This window comes from Eucyclogobius newberryi, unplaced genomic scaffold, assembly GCF_026437365.1.
Source record: "Eucyclogobius newberryi isolate DKJ021-1_F unplaced genomic scaffold, fEucNew1.0.hap1 SCAF_10, whole genome shotgun sequence".
NCBI classification, from domain to species: domain Eukaryota; kingdom Metazoa; phylum Chordata; class Actinopteri; order Gobiiformes; family Gobiidae; genus Eucyclogobius; species Eucyclogobius newberryi.
The window spans coordinates 355,001-376,901 of record NW_027315724.1 but is presented as its reverse complement, the minus strand read 5'-3'; the positions used below and the strand labels follow the sequence as shown (position 1 = coordinate 376,901).

General features: G+C 41.0%; 1 protein-coding gene across 3 annotated transcripts in view; it reads right to left on the bottom strand.

Annotated features, from left to right (window-relative positions):
* The window catches only part of sptbn4b (spectrin, beta, non-erythrocytic 4b), a 138,161-nt gene that overhangs the window by 92,425 nt on the left and 23,835 nt on the right, over positions 1–21,901 (bottom strand). For all 3 annotated transcript variants that reach the window (XM_072459822.1, XM_072459823.1, XM_072459824.1), the window contains exons 9-13: positions 19,708–19,895; positions 14,906–15,023; positions 12,650–12,808; positions 11,646–11,948; positions 9,442–9,592 (exon numbers count right to left, since the gene is read on the bottom strand). In XM_072459822.1, coding sequence (XP_072315923.1) covers positions 9,442–9,592; positions 11,646–11,948; positions 12,650–12,808; positions 14,906–15,023; positions 19,708–19,895 — 919 coding nt within the window. The remainder of the gene's footprint in view (positions 1–9,441; positions 9,593–11,645; positions 11,949–12,649; positions 12,809–14,905; positions 15,024–19,707; positions 19,896–21,901) is intronic.

Here is a 21,901-nt window from a genome sequence, read left to right as displayed (position 1 = left end):
GTGTATAATGTGTATAATGTGTGTAATGTGTATAATGTGTATAATGTGTATAATGTGTGTAATGTGTGTATAATGTGTATAATGTGTGTATAATGTGTATAATGTGTGTAATGTGTGTATAATGTGTGTATAATGTGTATAATGTGTATAATGTGTATAATGTGTGTAATGTGTGTATAATGTGTATAATGTGTGTATAATGTGTATAATGTGTGTAATGTGTGTATAATGTGTGTATAATGTGTATAATGTGTATAATGTGTGTAATGTGTAATGTGTGTATAATGTGTATAATGTGTATAATGTGTGTAATGTGTATAATGTGTATAATGTGTATAACGTGTATAATGTGTGTAATGTGTGTATAATGTGTATAATGTGTATAATGTGTATAATGTGTGTAATGTGTGTATAAGGTGTATAATGTGTATAATGAGTATAATGTGTGTAATGTGTGTATAATGTGTGTATAATGTGTATAATGTGTATAATGAGTATAATGTGTATAATGTGTATAATGTGTATAATGTGTGTATAATGTGTATAATGTTTGTATAATGTGTATAATGAGTATAATGTGTATAATGAGTATAATGTGTATAATGAGTATAATATGTGTATAATGTATGTATAATGTGTATAATGTGTATAATGTGTGTATAATGTGTGTATAATGTGTATAATGTGTATAATGTGTGTAATGTGTAATGTGTGTGTAATGTGTATAATGTGTATAATGTGTATAATGTGTATAATGTGTATAATGTGTATAATGTGTGTAATGTGTGTATAATGTGTATAATGTGTGTATAATGTGTATAATGTGTGTAATGTGTGTATAATGTGTATAATGTGTATAATGTGTGTAATGTGTATAATGTGTGTAATGTGTATAATGTGTATAATGTGTATAATGTGTGTAATGTGTGTATAATGTGTATAATGTGTGTATAATGTGTATAATGTGTGTATAATGTGTACAATGTGTATAATGTGTATAATGTGTACAATGTGTATAATGTGTATAATGTGTGTAATGTGTGTATAATGTGTATAATGTGTATAATGTGTATAATGTGTATAATGTGTGTAATGTGTATAATGTGTATAATGTGTGTAATGTGTACAATGTGTATATGTGTACAATGTGTATAATGTGTATAATGTGTGTAATGTGTATAATGTGTATAATGTGTATAATGAGTATAATGTGTATAATGTGTGTATAATGAGTATAATGTGTATAATGTGTGTAATGTGTATAATGTGTATAATGTGTGTAGTGTGTATAATGTGTATAATGTGTGTATAATGTGTATAATGTGTATAATGTGTATAATGTGTATAATGTGTGTAATGTGTGTAATGTGTATAATGTGTATAATGTGTATAATGTGTATAATGAGTATAATGTGTATAATGTGTATAATGTGTATAATGTGTGTATAATGTGTATAATGTGTATAATGTGTATAATGTGTATAATGTGTGTAATGTGTATAATGTGTGTAATGTGTGTAATGTGTATAATGTGTATAATGTGTATAATGTGTATAATGTGTGTATAATGTGTATAATGAGTATAATGTGTATAATGTGTGTATAATGTGTATAATGAGTATAATGTGTATAATGTGTATAATGTGCATAATGTGCGTAATGTGTGTATAATGTGTATAATGAGTATAATGTGTGTAATGTGTGTATAATGTGTATAATGTGTATAATGTGTATAATGTGTGTATAATGTGTATAATGTGTATAATGAGTATAATGTGTGTAATGTGTGTATAATGTGTGTATAATGTGTATAATGTGTATAATGAGTATAATGTGTATAATGTGTATAATGTGTATAATGTGTGTATAATGTGTATAATGTGTGTATAATGTGTATAATGAGTATAATGTGTATAATGAGTATATTGTGTATAATGTGTGTATAATGTGTGTATAATGTGTATAATGTGTATAATGTGTATAATGTGTATAATGTGTATAATGTGTGTATAATGTGTATAATGTGTGTATAATGTGTATAATGAGTATAATGTGTATAATGAGTATATTGTGTATAATGTGTGTATAATGTGTGTATAATGTGTATAATGTGTATAATGTGTGTAATGTGTATAATGTGTATAATGTGTATAATGTGTATAATGTGTATAATGTGTGTAATGTGTATAATGTGTATAATGTGTATAATGTGTGTAATGTGTGTATAATGTGTATAATGTGTGTATAATGTGTATAATGTGTGTAATGTGTGTATAATGTGTGTATAATGTGTATAATGTGTATAATGTGTGTAATGTGTAATGTGTGTAATGTGTATAATGTGTATAATGTGTATAACGTGTATAATGTGTGTAATGTGTGTATAATGTGTATAATGTGTATAATGTGTGTAATGTGTATAATGTGTGTAATGTGTGTATAATGTGTATAATATGTATAATGTGTATAATGTGTGTAATGTGTGTATAATGTGTATAATGTGTATAATGTGTATAATGTGTGTATAATGTGTATAATGTGTATAATGAGTATAATGTGTGTAATGTGTGTATAATGTGTGTATAATGTGTATAATGTGTATAATGAGTATAATGTGTATAATGTGTATAATGTGTATAATGTGTGTATAATGTGTATAATGTGTGTATAATGTGTATAATGAGTATAATGTGTATAATGAGTATATTGTGTATAATGTGTATAATGTGTGTAATGTGTATAATGTGTATAATGTGTGTAATGTGTACAATGTGTACAATGTGTACAATGTGTGTAATGTGTGTAATGTGTATAATGTGTATAATGTGTATAATGTGTATAATGTGTATAACGAGTATAAAGTGTATAATGTGTATAATGAGTATAATGTGTATAATGTGCGTAATGTGTGTAATGTGTGTATAATGTGTATAATGTGTGTAATGTGTATAATGTGTATAATGTGTATAATGAGTATAATGTGTATAATGTGCGTAATGTGTGTAATGTGTGTATAATGTGTATAATGAGTATAATGAGTATAATGTGTGTATAATGTGTATAATGTGTGTATAATGTGTATAATGTGTGTAATGTGTGTATAATGTGTATAATGTGTGTAATGTGTATAATGTGTATAATGTGTATAATGTGTATAATGTGTGTAATGTGTATAATGTGTATAATGTGTATAATGAGTATAATGTGTATAATGTGCGTAATGTGTGTAATGTGTGTATAATGTGTATAATGAGTATAATGAGTATAATGTGTGTATAATGTGTATAATGTGTGTATAATGTGTATAATGTGTATAATGTGTATAATGTGTATAATGAGTATAATGTGTGTAATGTGTATAATGTGTATAATGTGTGTAATGTGTACAATGTGTATATGTGTACAATGTGTATAATGTGTATAATGTGTGTAATGTGTATAATGTGTATAATGTGTATAATGAGTATAATGTGTATAATGTGTGTATAATGAGTATAATGTGTATAATGTGTGTAATGTGTATAATGTGTATAATGTGTGTAGTGTGTATAATGTGTATAATGTGTGTATAATGTGTATAATGTGTATAATGTGTATAATGTGTATAATGTGTGTAATGTGTGTAATGTGTATAATGTGTATAATGTGTATAATGTGTATAATGAGTATAATGTGTATAATGTGTATAATGTGTATAATGTGTGTATAATGTGTATAATGTGTATAATGTGTATAATGTGTATAATGTGTGTAATGTGTATAATGTGTGTAATGTGTGTAATGTGTATAATGTGTATAATGTGTATAATGTGTATAATGTGTGTATAATGTGTATAATGAGTATAATGTGTATAATGTGTGTATAATGTGTATAATGAGTATAATGTGTATAATGTGTATAATGTGCATAATGTGCGTAATGTGTGTATAATGTGTATAATGAGTATAATGTGTGTAATGTGTGTATAATGTGTATAATGTGTATAATGTGTATAATGTGTGTATAATGTGTATAATGTGTATAATGAGTATAATGTGTGTAATGTGTGTATAATGTGTGTATAATGTGTATAATGTGTATAATGAGTATAATGTGTATAATGTGTATAATGTGTATAATGTGTGTATAATGTGTATAATGTGTGTATAATGTGTATAATGTGTGTAATGTGTGTATAATGTGTGTATAATGTGTATAATGTGTATAATGTGTGTAATGTGTAATGTGTGTAATGTGTATAATGTGTATAATGTGTATAACGTGTATAATGTGTGTAATGTGTGTATAATGTGTATAATGTGTATAATGTGTGTAATGTGTATAATGTGTGTAATGTGTGTATAATGTGTATAATATGTATAATGTGTATAATGTGTGTAATGTGTGTATAATGTGTATAATGTGTATAATGTGTATAATGTGTGTATAATGTGTATAATGTGTATAATGAGTATAATGTGTGTAATGTGTGTATAATGTGTGTATAATGTGTATAATGTGTATAATGAGTATAATGTGTATAATGTGTATAATGTGTATAATGTGTGTATAATGTGTATAATGTGTGTATAATGTGTATAATGAGTATAATGTGTATAATGAGTATATTGTGTATAATGTGTATAATGTGTATAACGAGTATAAAGTGTATAATGTGTATAATGAGTATAATGTGTATAATGTGCGTAATGTGTGTAATGTGTGTATAATGTGTATAATGTGTGTAATGTGTATAATGTGTATAATGTGTATAATGAGTATAATGTGTATAATGTGCGTAATGTGTGTAATGTGTGTATAATGTGTATAATGTGTGTAATGTGTATAATGTGTATAATGAGTATAATGAGTATAATGTGTGTATAATGTGTATAATGTGTGTATAATGTGTATAATGTGTGTAATGTGTGTATAATGTGTATAATGTGTGTAATGTGTATAATGTGTATAATGAGTATAATGAGTATAATGTGTGTATAATGTGTATAATGTGTGTATAATGTGTATAATGTGTATAATGTGTATAATGTGTATAATGTGTATAATGTGTGTAATGTGTATAATGTGTATAATGTGTATAATGAGTATAATGTGTATAATGTGCGTAATGTGTGTAATGTGTGTATAATGTGTATAATGAGTATAATGAGTATAATGTGTGTATAATGTGTATAATGTGTGTATAATGTGTATAATGTGTATAATGTGTATAATGTGTATAATGAGTATAATGTGTATAATGTGTATAATGTGTATAATGTGTGTAATGTGTATAATGTGTATAATGTGTGTAATGTGTATAATGTGTATAATGTGTGTATAATGTGTATAATGTGTATAATGTGTGTAATGTGTGTATAATGTGTGTAATGTGTGTAATGTGTATAATGTGTGTAATGTGTGTAATGTGTATAATGTGTATATTGTGTATAATGTGTGTATAATGTGTATAATGTGTGTATAATGTGTATAATGAGTATAATGTGTATAATGAGTATAATGTGTGTATAATGTGTATAATGTGTATAATGAGTATAATGTGTATAATGTGTATAATGTGTGTATAATGTGTATAATGTGTGTATAATGTGTATAATGAGTATAATGTGTATAATGAGTATAATGTGTATAATGTGTATAATGTGTGTATAATGTGTATAATGTGTATAATGTGTGTAATGTGTGTAATGTGTATAATGTGTATAATGTGTGTAATGTGTGTATAATGTGTATAATGTGTATAATGTGTATAATGTGTATAATGTGTGTAATGTGCGTAATGTGTATAATGTGTATAATGTGTATAATGTGTGTAATATGTATAATGTGTATAATGTGTGTAATGTGTATAATGTGTGTAATGTGTGTATAATGTGTATAATGAGTATAATGTGTATAATGAGTATAATGTGTATAATGTGTATAATGTGTGTATAATGTGTATAATGTGTATAATGTGTATAATGTGTATAATGTGTATAATGTGTGTAATGTGCGTAATGTGTATAATGTGTATAATGTGTATAATGTGTGTAATATGTATAATGTGTATAATGTGTGTAATGTGTATAATGTGTGTAATGAGTATAATGTGTATAATGTGTATAATGTGTATAATGAGTATAATGTGTATAATGTGTATAATGTGTATAATGTGTGTATAATGTGTATAATGTGTGTATAATGTGTATAATGAGTATACTGTGTATAATGAGTATAATGTGTGTAATGTGTATAATGTGTATAATGTGTGTATAATGTGTATAATGTGTATAATGTGTATAATGAGTATAATGTGTATAATGTGTATAATGTGTATAATGTGTGTATAATGTGTATAATGTGTGTATAATGTGTATAATGAGTATACTGTGTATAATGAGTATAATGTGTGTAATGTGTATAATGTGTATAATGTGTGTATAATGTGTATAATGTGTATAATGTGTATAATGTGTGTAATGTGTATAATGTGTATAATGTGTATAATGTGTATAATGTGTGTAATGTGTATAATGTGTATAATGTGTGTATAATGTGTGTAATGTGTGTAATGTGTATAATGTGTATAATGTGTATAATGTGTATAATGTGTATAATGTGTGTAATGTGTATAATGTGTGTAATGTGTGTAATGTGTATAATGTGTATAATGTGTATAATGTGTATAATGTGTATAATGTGTGTAATGTGTGTAATGTGTATAATGTGTATAATGTGTGTATAATGTGTATAATGTGTATAATGTGTATAATGTGTATAATGTGTGTATAATATGTATAATGTGTATAATGTGTATAATGTGTGTAATGTGTATAATGTGTATAATGTGTATAATGTGTATAATGTGTATAATATGTATAATGTGTATAATGTGTACAATGTGTATAATGTGTATAATGTGTGTAATGTGTATAATGTGTGTAATGTGTATAATGTGTATAATGTGTGTAATGTGTGTATAATGTGTGTATAATGTGTATAATGAGTATAATGTGTGTAATGTGTACAATGTGTATATGTGTACAATGTGTATAATGTGTATAATGTGTGTAATGTGTATAATGTGTATAATATGTATAATGTGTATAATGTGTATAATGTGTATAATGTGTATAATGTGTGTATAATGTGTGTATAATGTGTATAATGTGTATAATGTGTATAATGTGTATAATGTGTATAATGTGTGTAATGTGTATAATGTGTATAATGTGTGTAATGTGTATAATGTGTGTAATGTGTATAATGTGTATAATGTGTGTAATGTGTATAATGTGTGTAATGTGTATAATGTGTGTATAATGTGTATAATATGTATAATATGTATAATGTGTGTAATGTGTATGATGTGTATAATGTGTATAATGTGTGTAATGTGTGTAATGTGTATAATGTGTGTATAATGTGTGTATAATGTGTATAATGTGTATAATGTGTGTAATGTGTATAATATGTATAATGTGTGTAATGTGTATAATGTGTATAATGTGTATAATGTGTGTAATGTGTATAATGTGTGTAATGTGTGTAATGTGTATAATGTGTATAATGTGTGTAATGTGTATAATATGTATAATGTGTGTAATGTGTATAATGTGTATAATGTGTGTAATGTGTATAATGTGTATAATGTGTGTATAATGTGTGTAATGTGTATAATGTGTGTATAATGTGTGTATAATGTGTATAATATGTATAATATGTATAATGTGTGTAATGTGTATAATGTGTATAATGTGTGTATAATGTGTATAATATGTATAATATGTATAATGTGTGTAATGTGTATAATGTGTATAATGTGTGTATAATGTGTATAATATGTATAATGTGTATAATGTGTATAATGTGTGTAATGTGTGTAATGTGTATGATGTGTGTAATGTGTATAATGTGTATAATGTGTGTAATGTGTATAATGTGTATAATGTGTGTATAATGTGTATAATATGTATAATGTGTATAATGTGTATAATGTGTGTAATGTGTGTAATGTGTATGATGTGTATAATGTGTGTAATGTGTATAATGTGTGTAATGTGTGTAATGTGTATAATGTGTGTAATGTGTGTAATGTGTATAATGTGTATAATGTGTGTAATGTGTATAATGTGTATAATGTGTGTATAATGTGTATAATATGTATAATTTGTATAATGTGTATAATGTGAGATGATCTTAAAGGGATAATGAGCATCCACCAACAGGAAAAAGCTGATGCTAACATGTGCTAGCTTTGTTCTGCTTAGTCTGTCATTTCAACAAATAAAGCTGTGGCATTGCCTAGCAACGTGCACTTAGAGCTGTGTACTGTAAGACACGTCCATTTGCTTTACAATCTAATTGTTTTATAAATGATGTATTAATGTATTTTCTTCATCTGTAACTATTCAAAATATTGTAAATCAAATTGTAATCAACCAATGAGTGAGTTCACGGAATCAAAGCCTTTCAAAGCTGTTATTTTGTTACTTTAGTGTCTTTACTTACAGCACCGGCCATGAGCATCAGTTACAGGGTTTGAATACGCTTGTAGTAACTTAGTAACTATTATTTGAATTGTATTTTTATGTTTCTCAATATGTATTGTTTGACTTTGACTTGAGCTGTGCACTTAGGGCGGAGCTGTGCACATGGGGCGGAGCTGTGCACTTGGGGCGGAGCTGTGCACTTGGGGCGGAGCTGTGCACTTGGGGTGGAGCTGTGCACTTAGGGCGGAGCTGTGCACTTGGGGTGGAGCTGTGCACTTGGGGTGGAGCTGTGCACTTGGGGTGGAGCTGTGCACTTGGGGCGAAGCGGTGCACTTGGGGCGGAGCTGTGCACTTGGGGCGGAGCTGTGCACTTGGGGCGGAGCTGTGCACTTGGGGCGGAGCTGTGCACTTGGGGCGGAGCTGGGTCCTGGATGTTGGAGCCCACACGCTCACAGCAGTTTGAGTTTTCTTAATCTGTTACACGGACTAAACCCTTGAACTCAGAACACAAGACAGAGTTAGTCACAGTCTGCAGGCCCCGCCCCTCGTGTCTCTGTGAGTTCCCTCCTATCTGGGCGTGGCAACCTTCATTGCTTCTTTTGCATGTTATTAACCCCTTTGGCTACAGATATCTTGGCATTTCAATTCATAATTCACGTTTTGTCCTGAACCGGCCGTTTGCCAGCCTCTGCCTACAACTTGCTTGCCCCTCACCAGCTCATCCACGCCCGTCCTGGTCTCCGCCCGCTCCATCTTATTAAATCCACTTGAATCTTTTGACTTTGTTCGTGCTTTTTGGGTCCTTAATCAATGGTGTCAGTTACATCAAAAGCGGCACAGTTCACATAAGCCACTGAGACACTTCGAAGTGAGCCAGTCTGAACATGGCTTTAGTCTATACTTGAGTAAATACTTTGGCTACACTACGTCCTCCTGTAGAAGACGAGCCCTGTGCTGTGGGAGTACCCTCGATGGTGGTGAACTTGAGCGCGGCGTTGTTGAGCGTCTCCACTCGCTCAGCCTGGATGGTGATGTCCGCCTCCTGGAGACTGTGCTTCTGCAGCAAGTCGTCCACCTCCAGAAGGTGCTTCCCCAGGTCTTTGGACAGTAGCTGGACCTAAGGGACAGAGGGGGATCAGGTCCAAGCAGAGGACAAGCAGCGTCTCATCAAACACGCTGAGAACATAGATCCAGACATCATCTTGTCTTCTAAATTAACATATATATAAAACAATAGTGCTCCTGCACTCAGGAGCCTACATGTGTAAAGAACACTTCTGGTCATAAAAAGTTGTAATAACTTGGCATGAGTGTGCTTTTTAAGAGTTGCATCCTAAATTGGCTAAATCTAGACATCTGATCAATCAAAAAGTGTGTTTATGAGAAATATACTATAATAAAATCCTGTAGGAATAACTTGACTGATATTGATCATTAAAATGACGTGATCTTGATAGTGAAAAGTGTGTCGTGTACATAACAGAGGCTCATTCACTCATGTCAATGTAATAAACTCCTGAACATCTTTAGTTTAACTTTATTTTGTGATCTTCTGCCTGGACTAAACTGAGACTAAACCAGGTCCAAACCAGGAGGCGCTGTGCACAGAATGTGCCACAGTCTGCGCAGCACAGCGCTGCTTCTAAACGAGGTCAGGCAGCAGCAGAGCCACGGGTGTGGCTGATGACCCGCATCAGGCCTGGTGCCCGGCCTCTGAACCCTCAGTGATGATGGTCACCCAGTGAGAGAAGACAGAGATGTGAGCTCAGCACCTCCAGGTTTTGGACTAGGACAAAGCCCATGGACACACGCTCCAGGGGCCACCAACACGGTGCCCACGGGCTTCTCTCAGTCGCCCGCATAGACCTGCTCTAAAGTTAGAACCGTTCGCTTAGTCAAAAAGGCTGCTAGGGCTGTTTATACGAGAGCTGGAAATGTAGAGACGGCAGCAGAAGAGAACCAGATCTATGTCACTTTATTTTACAAAATACATAAAGTTATCATGTATTTATGAGCCGCTAGAGGCGCCAAACCGAGTGACGCATCCCACAAGAGCACGGACAGCGTTCTGAGTCGTTAGAGAGCAATGTTTACCACTGCATGTATTGAAACTATATTGTTGTGCGCAAGGTTACGTGCTGTTTGAAATAATAAAGGCGGAGCTTCTTGTGTCTCTCTCCGAAGCGGCTGGGCATTGCGGCTGCTGAATATGAAAGACACACATGTCTCGTGTCTCGTGTCTTGCTAACTTGGTGTGCTACTGGTAGTATTCTGTAAAGATGTCTGCACGATCAGAAGAGGTGAGAGTTACCGGGCACAAGCAGAGCAACCCGCAGCAGCAGACTCAACACTCCGTGCTTAACCCTAAAGGGTTTGGTGACCCTGTTCTGATCTATGATGCCTGTAGATTATTATGTTCTATAGTAGAACATCTTAAATCACAATATTCATCTAAACCGACAAGTTTAAGAAATATGTCTGCAGATTATGATTAACGTTGCCAGCAAGATGAATTCCCACGATTTTTGTGAGTTTATAACCTCGTGTTAGGCTCGTTCACAGTCTTAACCAGGTTAAACAGGCCAATCACACGGCATTTAGGGCCCGGAGGCGGGACTGGAACCAAATACTGACAATTCTGCCTTTAAAAAACGTGCACAAAAGACAATTTGTACATTTGTTCATGAGAAAGAGGTTTGTGCTTTTCTGAACACTGGATTGAACACAATTTAGCTTCTTCCGCTGTTGTGACGTTTCGTTCTATCAAGTATTTTTTTTAATGAAATGAGACTTTCCTGATTGATTGAAGTCAATTCAGAGCGAGACACAGATCAATCTGGAGGGGCAGAGGAACGTTTGCATTTGTTCTAAAATGCATAGATCTAAAAAGCATAATAGATGTAAAATGCATAGTAGATCTTGAACAGGTTGTATTGGATCCAGTTCTGCTCTCTGGGGCGGGGCAGGGCGTGGTGTGAAGGAGAACTGCCTCTGTTGAACATTGGAGCCGAGCAGTTTCAAGCCCCAGAACAGGACGTAGTTTAAACCTTTGGGATCTGACAGGAACACGAGCAGTGAAGGCTCAGGGCATTTTACAGGGACATTTCTACAACACTGTTCCCACAATGTCACCTTCAGTATCATCAGTCGTCCAGAGACACGAGCCGTACCTGAGTGACCTCCATCCAGTCGATCATGTAGACCATGTCCTGGAAGGTCTTCTGCAGAGCCAGGTTCTGCTCCAGCCGGGACCTGCGCCCTGCCACCAGCTCCTTCAGCAGGCTCCACTGGCCCAGGATGTTCTCTTTACGGGCCAGGATGCGGCGGATGTCATAGTAGGACTCGGTCTCCATCTCGGCGGACAGCTCCACCACCACACTGATCCGCTCCTCGTACGAAGCAATGTCCGCCTCAATGGCCTCGTGCTTCTTCATGGCGGCCTCCACAGCTGGCAGGTCGTAGCCAAAGTTGTCCTGTCGGGAAAAGGACCCGAGTCCGGCATGAACTCAACGGTTTAGAACACACGGTATCTTCACTCAAACTTTTCCTGCAGCAATAATATTCCAAATACAAGAGAACTTACTTTAAAAAATTGCCCAAATAATCACGATAAGCTTGTTCTTCTTTATGAAACGGCCGATATCTCAACGTGAAAGAAACACTTTAAAATAATAATCTATTGTGCATTCTGTAATTTGATGAATTAAACTATGAAACATCTATTTTTGGAAAGATGTTTGAAATTGGATTCATCTTAAAATGAATATTCCTAAATTGACTATTTGCAATGTTTGTTATTCATCTAATGTCATTAATATACTGGTAGTAATACTGGCCCAACCCAAATACCACAGTCACTGCGGCTAATGAGGGGAACGAGCCCCTTCATCCTGCTTTATGAACTCATTCAAACAATATTTCAGCTTACTGACTACAATGAAAGAATTATTATTCAGTTATACTTTTATGTGATGCGTTTAATAGAATAAAAAAAGTAATGTTCCAAATTTAGCTGACACTTTTTTTTCACTATGGCAAAGGCACTAATTCAAAGATTCTACTTATACTGAAACCAGAACTAAAAAATACTTTTCAATACTTTATTATAAGTTCTAATAGAAGTAAATGTCTTAGTGCTGCGTTGTAGACGGACAGGAGTTTGACGGGGGCGCACCTGTGACACCAGCCGCTGGTTCTCGTTCAGCCAGGCCTGCCTCATGGTGGTCTTGTGGTCGAAGCGCTGAGCCAGCAGCTCTAGCTTCTCCTGACGAATCAGCTCTTTGCGCAGAGCCACGCCTCTTTCATGCTCCGCCTTCTCCAGTCTCTCCCAAGCCTGCACACAGCAACCAGACACTCTCAACAGTCTATTGGAGACGCTTTGGCCTCTTCGGTCAGAGGTTATGGCACGTTTGAAGAGGAAAGCTTTTGAGTTGAGAAAGTAACCCTGGTTCTCTGAAACATGAATGAACTCCCTCACTTTCTGGTTTCCACCCGCCCACATCTGCTGACATCATCGCAGCGCCTCTGACCCGTTCTTTACTGTAATCTCTCTCCAGCTCCCCCTGGGGCCAGGTTGAACTTCCATCTCTGCAGGACCTGTACGTCTCCTCAGGCAGGAGGCCACTCCCCTCAGGCAGGAGGCCACTCCCCTCAGTCAGGAGGCCACTCCCCTCAGGCAGGAGGCCACTCCCCTCAGGCAGGAGGCCACTCCCCTCAGGCAGGAGGCCACTCCCCTCAGGCAGGAGGCCACTCCCCTCAGGCAGGAGGCTACGGTCCATCCGGACCAGAACCTCCCGTCATAAGAACTGTTTCTTTCCCTCTGCTGTTGGATTCATGAACACTTCATAAACACCTTCACTCACTGCACTGTCCACTTTTATTGCACAACTTTATATTTAATATTTTATTTAGAATGTACATGTGCTGTCTCTGTATAAAATGTTTGTCGTTTGTGTTGCACCGAACCACCAGGACAAGTTCCTATGTCTGTGAACACCTTTCTGATTCTGGTTCTAATTCTGGTTCTGATTCTGATTCTGGTTCTGGTTCTGGTTCTGGTTCTGATCACTCCTTATTGCCTTATTTGTCAGTGTTTGATCTAAATGATTGGATCTTCTTCTACTCTTTCCCTGACCCGATGGTCATGTGACACCTTCAGCTCCACCCCTCTTCTCCCCCTGTTATATTTTCACCTTGATGCGTCCAGCTCCTCATCAATGATCTTCTCTTGTCTCTGGTTTAAACTCTTCTCATCTCACGTCCTGGCTCCTGTTCACTTATGCTTTACAGATTCTCACAATCTGATGTGGTTCTGACATTTGTTTGTTAAGCTGTTCCTATTCCTTTTTGCTCATGCTATCTTAAATTAAGTCTTGGTATTTCGGCTGCCAACCCTCACACTTTCCAGGCTTCATCATCTTATCACGATATCACAACCTCGTGTTACATCAAGCTGTTTGGTTATTGCTGCCTCTCACATTGACTCCTCCCTCATTCATCCCTCGTCTCATTTGACACCAGTTTTCCTAGATTACTAAATGACATTCCTTTTATGACTGTCTTTTGAACTTCTCACTGAAGTGTTGACCTGGCTCGGTTTGGAGCAGCTCACATGTGTGCGGCTCCTCCACTTCCATTCGAGCTCCACCTCACTATTGTTCCAGGCGGGGGCTTGATTAGTTCAGAAGGTGCTCACTCTGACAACCCTTCTGTCCTGGGTATCACCAGTAAGAGAGATCTTGTTACCACGCATCTTGTAGTTCTCTCCACACTCTTTAGACTCTACTCTGCTCAATCTTGATCCATCGTCTAAGCTGCTCACTCTTCAGGTCTCCATTATGGGCACTTAACTTCTCTGAAATTCAGGCGCTCAGCACCAAACTTCAACGACGGCCCCGTTCCTCTTCGTCCATGTTCAGCCACCATCTTAAACCATAATTCCACCATCTCTCTCTCTCATCTCAGTGTAGCCACACCTTACAATCTCATTCAGCTCCGTCTACCGTTTCAAGCGTCCTCATTGGTGGCTTACATAAGGATTCTGCATTTCCTCCATCCATCTCACTCCAGAGCAAGGTCAACCACACATCACAGACTGCCTCTGCTCTCTGGAGCCCACCATGATTCTTGTTTTGTCTTTCACCTTCACACATCACCGTTTAAAGACAGAGGGGTCTTGAATGGGCTGACCTCCTGAGATGGGGCCCCCCGTCCGAGCCCCATTGTTGTGCCGTGATCCTGACTAGTGAATGACACAATAATCACCAAGCTTCTTGAACTATGCATGTCATTCTGTCTCCCTCTTATCCTGTATCACCAATATACAACAAAACATGAAAACTTGAACTTTGTAAGCAAATATAACTGTGTATATCCTGTGTATACAAGTAAAAGGCTGAATGAATCATAGCCCCTGTGATGTGGGGCCCACCTTGTTGATGTCGGCGAGCAGCTTTCCCTCCTGAGGCACGTATGGTTTTTGGTTGTTTGCACGCAGTTTGCTCTGGATGGTGAAAAGCAGCACTTCCAGATTCCCCTTCTCCTGGAACCTGCACACAGACATAATATATATATATATATATATATATATATATATATATATATATATATATATATATATATATGTGGTTGTGGGTGGCTGTGGGTAGCTGTAGGTGGTTGTGGGTGGCTGTGGGTGGCTGTGGGTGGATGTGGGTGGTTGTGGGTGGTTGTGGGTGGCTGTGGGTGGCTGTGGGTGGCTGTGGGTGGCTGTGGGTGGCTGTGGGTGGTTGTGGGTGGTTGTGGGTGGTTGTGGGTGGTTGTGGGTGGCTGTGGGTGGATGTGGGTGGTTGTGGGTGGTTGTGGGTGGCTGTGGGTGGCTGTGGGTGGCTGTGGGTGGTTGTGGGTGGCTGTGGGTGGCTGTGGGTGGCTGTGGGTGGCTGTGGGTGGCTGTGGGTGGTTGTGGGTGGCTGTGGGTGGCTGTGGGTGGCTGTGGGTGGCTGTAGGTGGTTGTGGGTGGCTGTGGGTGGTCTTGGGTGGCTGTGGGTGGCTGTGGGTGGCTGTGGGTGGCTGTGGGTGGCTGTAGGTGGTTGTGGGTGGCTGTGGGTGGTCTTGGGTGGCTGTGGGTGGCTGTGGGTGGCTGTGGGTAGCTGTGGGTAGCTGTAGGTGGTTGTGGGTGGCTGTGGGTGGTCTTGGGTGGCTGTGGGTGGCTGTGGGTGGCTGTGGGTAGCTGTGGGTGGTTGTGGGTGGCTGTGGGTGGCTGTGGGTGGATGTGGGTGGTTGTGGGTGGTTGTGGGTGGCTGTGGGTGGCTGTGGGTGGCTGTGGGTGGCTGTGGGTGGCTGTGGGTGGTTGTGGGTGGTTGTGGGTGGTTGTGGGTGGTTGTGGGTGGCTGTGGGTGGATGTGGGTGGTTGTGGGTGGTTGTGGGTGGTTGTGGGTGGCTGTGGGTGGCTGTGGGTGGCTGTGGGTGGTTGTGGGTGGCTGTGGGTGGCTGTGGGTGGCTGTGGGTGGCTGTGGGTGGCTGTGGGTGGTTGTGGGTGGCTGTGGGTGGCTGTGGGTGGCTGTGGGTGGCTGTAGGTGGTTGTGGGTGGCTGTGGGTGGTCTTGGGTGGCTGTGGGTGGCTGTGGGTGGCTGTGGGTGGCTGTGGGTGGCTGTAGGTGGTTGTGGGTGGCTGTGGGTGGTCTTGGGTGGCTGTGGGTGGCTGTGGGTGGCTGTGGGTAGCTGTGGGTAGCTGTAGGTGGTTGTGGGTGGCTGTGGGTGGTCTTGGGTGGCTGTGGGTGGCTGTGGGTGGCTGTGGGTAGCTGTGGGTAGCTGTAGGTGGTTGTGGGTGGCTGTGGGTGGTCTTGGGTGGCTGTGGGTGGCTGTGGGTGGCTGTGGGTAGCTGTGGGTAGCTGTAGGTGGTTGTGGGTGCTCTTATCTCTGGGTGCAGTCAGTGAAAGCAATAGCCATGTTTGGACTAGACCAAGACTAGACTCTTTAGCGCCCTCATAGTGGCTCCCTGGAGCTTTTTCAAAAATGTATGAAAATGGAACGAGATGGGGGGATATTTCTGTTGTTTTCATATGGTTTCTGCAGGATTCCTAAAGTTTTCCAATGCTTTAAAAATGTTTAAAATAAGTATTACATTTCAACATTTCTGTCAATGAAGATTTGTGTCACAGCCAGTGACAGCGAGGCGCACGTGGGAGGAGCAGCGCACGTGGGAGGAGCAGCGCACGTGGGAGGAGCAGCGCACGTGGGAGGAGCAGCAGTGCACGTGGGAGGAGCAGTGCACGTGGGAGGAGCAGCAGTGCACGTGGGAGGAGCAGTGCACGTGGGAGGAGCAGCAGTGCACGTGGGAGGAGCAGTGCACGTGGGAGGAGCAGCAGTGCACGTGGGAGGAGCAGTGCACGTGGGAGGAGCAGCAGTGCACGTGGGAGGAGCAGCAGTGCACGTGGGAGGAGCAGCAGTGCACGTGGGAGGAGCAGTGCACGTGGGAGGAGCAGCAGTGCACGTGGGAGGAGCAGCGCACGTGGGAGGAGCAGCAGTGCACGTGGGAGGAGCAGCAGTGCACGTGGGAGGAGCAGCAGTGCACGTGGGAGGAGCAGCGCACGTGGGAGGAGCAGCAGTGGACGTGGGAGGAGCAGCAGTGCACGTGGGAGGAGCAGCAGTGCACGTGGGAGGAGCAGCGCACGTGGGAGGAGCAGCAGTGCACGTGGGAGGAGCAGCAGTGCACGTGGGAGGAGCAGCAGTGCACGTGGGAGGAGCAGCGCACGTGGGAGGAGCAGCAGTGCACGTGGGAGGAGCAGCAGTGCACGTGGGAGGAGCAGTGCACGTGGGAGGAGCAGCAGTGCACGTGGGAGGAGCAGCAGTGCACGTGGGAGGAGCAGCAGTGCACGTGGGAGGAGCAGCGCACGTGGGAGGAGCAGCAGTGCACGTGGGAGGAGCAGCAGTGCACGTGGGAGGCGCAGCAGTGCACGTGGGAGGAGCAGCAGTGCACGTGGGAGGAGCAGCAGTGCACGTGGGAGGAGCAGCAGTGCACGTGGGAGGAGCAGCAGTGCACGTGGGAGGAGCAGCGCACGTGGGAGGAGCAGCAGTGCACGTGGGAGGAGCAGCAGTGCACGTGGGAGGAGCAGCAGTGCACGTGGGAGGAGCAGCGCACGTGGGAGGAGCAGCAGTGCACGTGGGAGGAGCAGCAGTGCACGTGGGAGGAGCAGTGCACGTGGGAGGAGCAGCAGTGCACGTGGGAGGAGCAGCAGTGCACGTGGGAGGAGCAGCAGTGCACGTGGGAGGAGCAGCAGTGCACGTGGGAGGAGCAGCAGTGCACGTGGGAGGAGCAGCAGTGCACGTGGCTAATACAATACAGCCTGTTCTCTTCATGTTAGGCTTTCCGAAGCTTTTCATTTCTTGCGGCTCCAGAAATGGCTCTTTGAACATTGAGGGTTCCGGCCCCTTGACTAGCTCCGCCCCAATCCTCTGGCCCCGGTCACTTTAAAGTGAACACTTATGTCCAGGGCCTTTCAGAGCAGCTGACGGCACCAAATATAACATGTTCTCTTAATAAACAAATCTGTATCTTAACAAATGATACTTAAGTCATGAGACTGATCCGTTCCCAAAAAACCTTTAGTGGTCCCGAGCTTTTTCTGCCTTCATTTCACTTCTATGCTGTATTTGTATGTATTTGTATGTATTTGTATGTATTTGTATGTATTTGTATGTATTTGTATGTAATATATGAGTAATTGGTCATGTTTAGATGTATAATGCTTTATGCACTGGGACTGCTGACGCTAATGTGTAATCAATATATAAGTTATAATTACTGGAAATATAATGGTTTATTACAAGATAAACAGTGTTTGTTGAGAAAGTTTTCTTTCCTGTTTATATGGTTTATATTTTACCTGTTTTTCTCTCTTATTCAATCATTTCACTTCAAAGTGAACCAGACCTAATCCACTTTGGATCATGTCAAACTTAAGGCACTGGACACACGTTTGAACCATGTGTCCGTCTAAAGTGACTGATGGGTTTGTGTGTAGTAGCAGTGGTGGGTGCTGCGGGTGCTGCGGGTGCTGCAGGTGCTGTGGGTGCTGCTGGTGCTGTGGGTGCTGCGGGTGCTGTGGGTGCTGCAGGTGCTGTGGGTGCTGCTGGTGCTGTGGGTGCTGCGGGTGCTGCTGGTGCTGTGGGTGCTGCTGGTGCTGTGGGTGCTGCTGGTGCTGTGGGTGCTGCGGGTGCTGTGGGTGCTGCTGGTGTTGTGGGTGCTGCGGGTGCTGTGGGTGCTGCTGGTGCTGTGGGTGCTGCGGGTGCTGTGGGTGCTGCTGGTGCTGTGGGTGCTGCGGGTGCTGTGGGTGCTGCGGGTGCTGCAGGTGCTGTGGGTGCTGTGGTGGTTCGGTGTGGGTGCTGTGGGTGCTGTGGTGGGTCGGTGTGGGTGCTGTGGGTGCTGCAGGTGCTGTGGGTGCTGTGGTGGGTCGGTGTGCTGTGGGTGCTGTGGTGGGTCGGTGTGCTGTGGGTGCTGTGGTGGGTCGGTGTGGGTGCTGTGGGTGCTGCAGGTGCTGTGGGTGCTGTGTGTGCTGTGGTGGGTCGGTGTGGGTGCTGTGGGTACTGTGGTGGGTCGGTGTGGGTGCTGTGGGTGCTGCAGGTGCTGCGGGTGCTGCGGGTGCTGCGGGTGCTGCGGGTGCTGCGGGTGCTGCAGGTGCTGCGGGTGCTGCGGGTGCTGCGGGTGCTGCGGGTGCTGCGGGTGCTGCGGGTGCTGCGGGTGCTGTGGGTGCTGTGGTGGGTCGGTGTGGGTGCTGTGGGTGCTGCAGGTGCTGTGGGTGCTGTGGTGGGTCGGTGTGCTGTGGGTGCTGTGGTGGGTCGGTGTGGGTGCTGTGGGTGCTGCAGGTGCTGTGGGTGCTGTGGTGGGTCGGTGTGGGTGCTGTGGGTGCTGCAGGTTCTGCGGGTGCTGCAGGTGCTGCGGGTGCTGCGGGTGCTGCGGGTGCTGTGGGTGCTGCGGGTGCTGTGGGTGCTGCGGGTGCTGCGGGTGCTGTGGGTGCTGCGGGTGCTGCGGGTGCTGTGGGTGCTGCGGGTGCTGTGGGTGCTGCGGGTGCTGCGGGTGCTGTGGGTGCTGCGGGTGCTGCGGGTGCTGTGGGTGCTGCGGGTGCTGCGGGTGCTGTGGGTGCTGTGGTGGGTGCTGTGGGTGCTGCGGGTGCTGTGGGTGCTGCGGGTGCTGTGGTGGGTCGGTGTGGGTGCTGCGGGTGCTGTGGTGGGTGGTGTAGGTCAGAGCAGGACCTACTTGCTGGGCTTCTCCACGGTGCAGTAGCTGGTGAAGCCCTGCAGCTGGTGCTGGACTCCGCTCAGAGAGTTGGCAAACTTCTGGTTACTGATGATGGAGATGGTCTTCTCGATCCAGAGCAGCAGCTCGGACGCCAGCGCCTCGTACCGCTTTATGACGTCCTCAGCCTCAATGCACTTGTCCAGGACCTGCCACAGAGCAAAGGTCAGGACCTGCCACAGAACAAAGGTCAGGACCTGCCACAGAGCAAAGGTCAGGACCTGCCACAGAGCAAAGGTCAGGACCTGCCACAGAGCAAAGGTCAGGACCTGCCACAGAGCAAAGGTCAGGACCTGCCACAGAACAAAGGTCAGGACCTGCCACAGAGCAAAGGTCAGGACCTGCCACAGAGCAAAGGTCAGGACCTGCCACAGAACAAAGGTCAGGACCTGCCACAGAACAAAGGTCAGGAGTCTCCTCTTCTTCAATCCAAATGTTATGGGATAGAAAGAAGAGACAGGAGTGATCTCTGTGATGAGGAGCACATTCAGAAGTACTATATACTAGTACTATATACAAAAAGTATGACTTCAAGAAGCTGCAGGTTGTATCCAAATATTATTTTGGTTTATTTGGTGGGGACAGAGCATGTTAAAGAACATACATGATAAACATGCTGTAAACATGCCGGATGTAGCCACGGGATCATTTCCATCTGTTGTCCCACATTTACTCTGACAACACTGTCATACATACATCAGCATGTATATGTGTACATGCTGATGTATATGTGTACATGCTGATGTATGTGTGTACATGCTGATGTATATGTGTACATGCTGATGTATATGTGTACATGCTGATGTATGTGTGTACATGCTGATGTATGTGTGTACATGCTGATGTATGTATGTACATGCTGATGTATGTGTGTACATGCTGATGTATGTATGTACATGCTGATGTATGTGTGTACATTCTGATGTATGTGTGTACATGCTGATGTATGTGTGTACATGCTGATGTATGTGTGTACATGCTGATGTATGTGTGTACATTCTGATGTATGTGTGTACATGCTGATGTATGTGTGTACATGCTGATGTATGTATGTACATGCTGATGTATGTATGTACATGCTGATGTATGTGTGTACATGCTGATGTATGTATGTACATGCTGATGTATGTGTGTACATGCTGATGTATGTGTGTACATGCTGATGTATGTATGTACATGCTGATGTATGTGTGTACATGCTGATGTATGTATGTACATGCTGATGTATGTGTGTACATGCTGATGTATGTGTGTACATGCTGATGTATGTGTGTACATTCTGATGTATGTGTGTACATGCTGATGTATGTGTGTACATGCTGATGTATGTGTGTACATGCTGATGTATGTATGTACATGCTGATGTATATGTGTACATGCTGATGTATGTATGTACATGCTGATGTATGTGTGTACATGCTGATGTATGTATGTACATGCTGATGTATGTGTGTACATTCTGATGTATGTGTGTACATGCTGATGTATGTGTGTACATGCTGATGTATGTGTGTACATGCTGATGTATGTGTGTACATTCTGATGTATGTGTGTACATGCTGATGTATGTGTGTACATGCTGATGTATGTATGTACATGCTGATGTATGTATGTACATGCTGATGTATGTGTGTACATGCTGATGTATGTATGTACATGCTGATGTATGTGTGTACATGCTGATGTATGTATGTACATGCTGATGTATGTGTGTACATGCTGATGTATGTGTGTACATGCTGATGTATGTATGTACATGCTGATGTATGTGTGTACATGCTGATGTATGTGTGTACATGCTGATGTATGTATGTACATGCTGATGTATGTGTGTACATGCTGATGTATGTATGTACATGCTGATGTATGTGTGTACATGCTGATGTATGTGTGTACATGCTGATGTATGTGTGTACATGCTGATGTATGTGTGTACATTCTGATGTATGTGTGTACATGCTGATGTATGTGTGTACATGCTGATGTATGTATGTACATGCTGATGTATGTGTGTACATGCTGATGTATGTATGTACATGCTGATGTATGTGTGTACATGCTGATGTATGTGTGTACATGCTGATGTATGTATGTACATGCTGATGTATGTATGTACATGCTGATGTATGTGTGTACATGCTGATGTATGTATGTA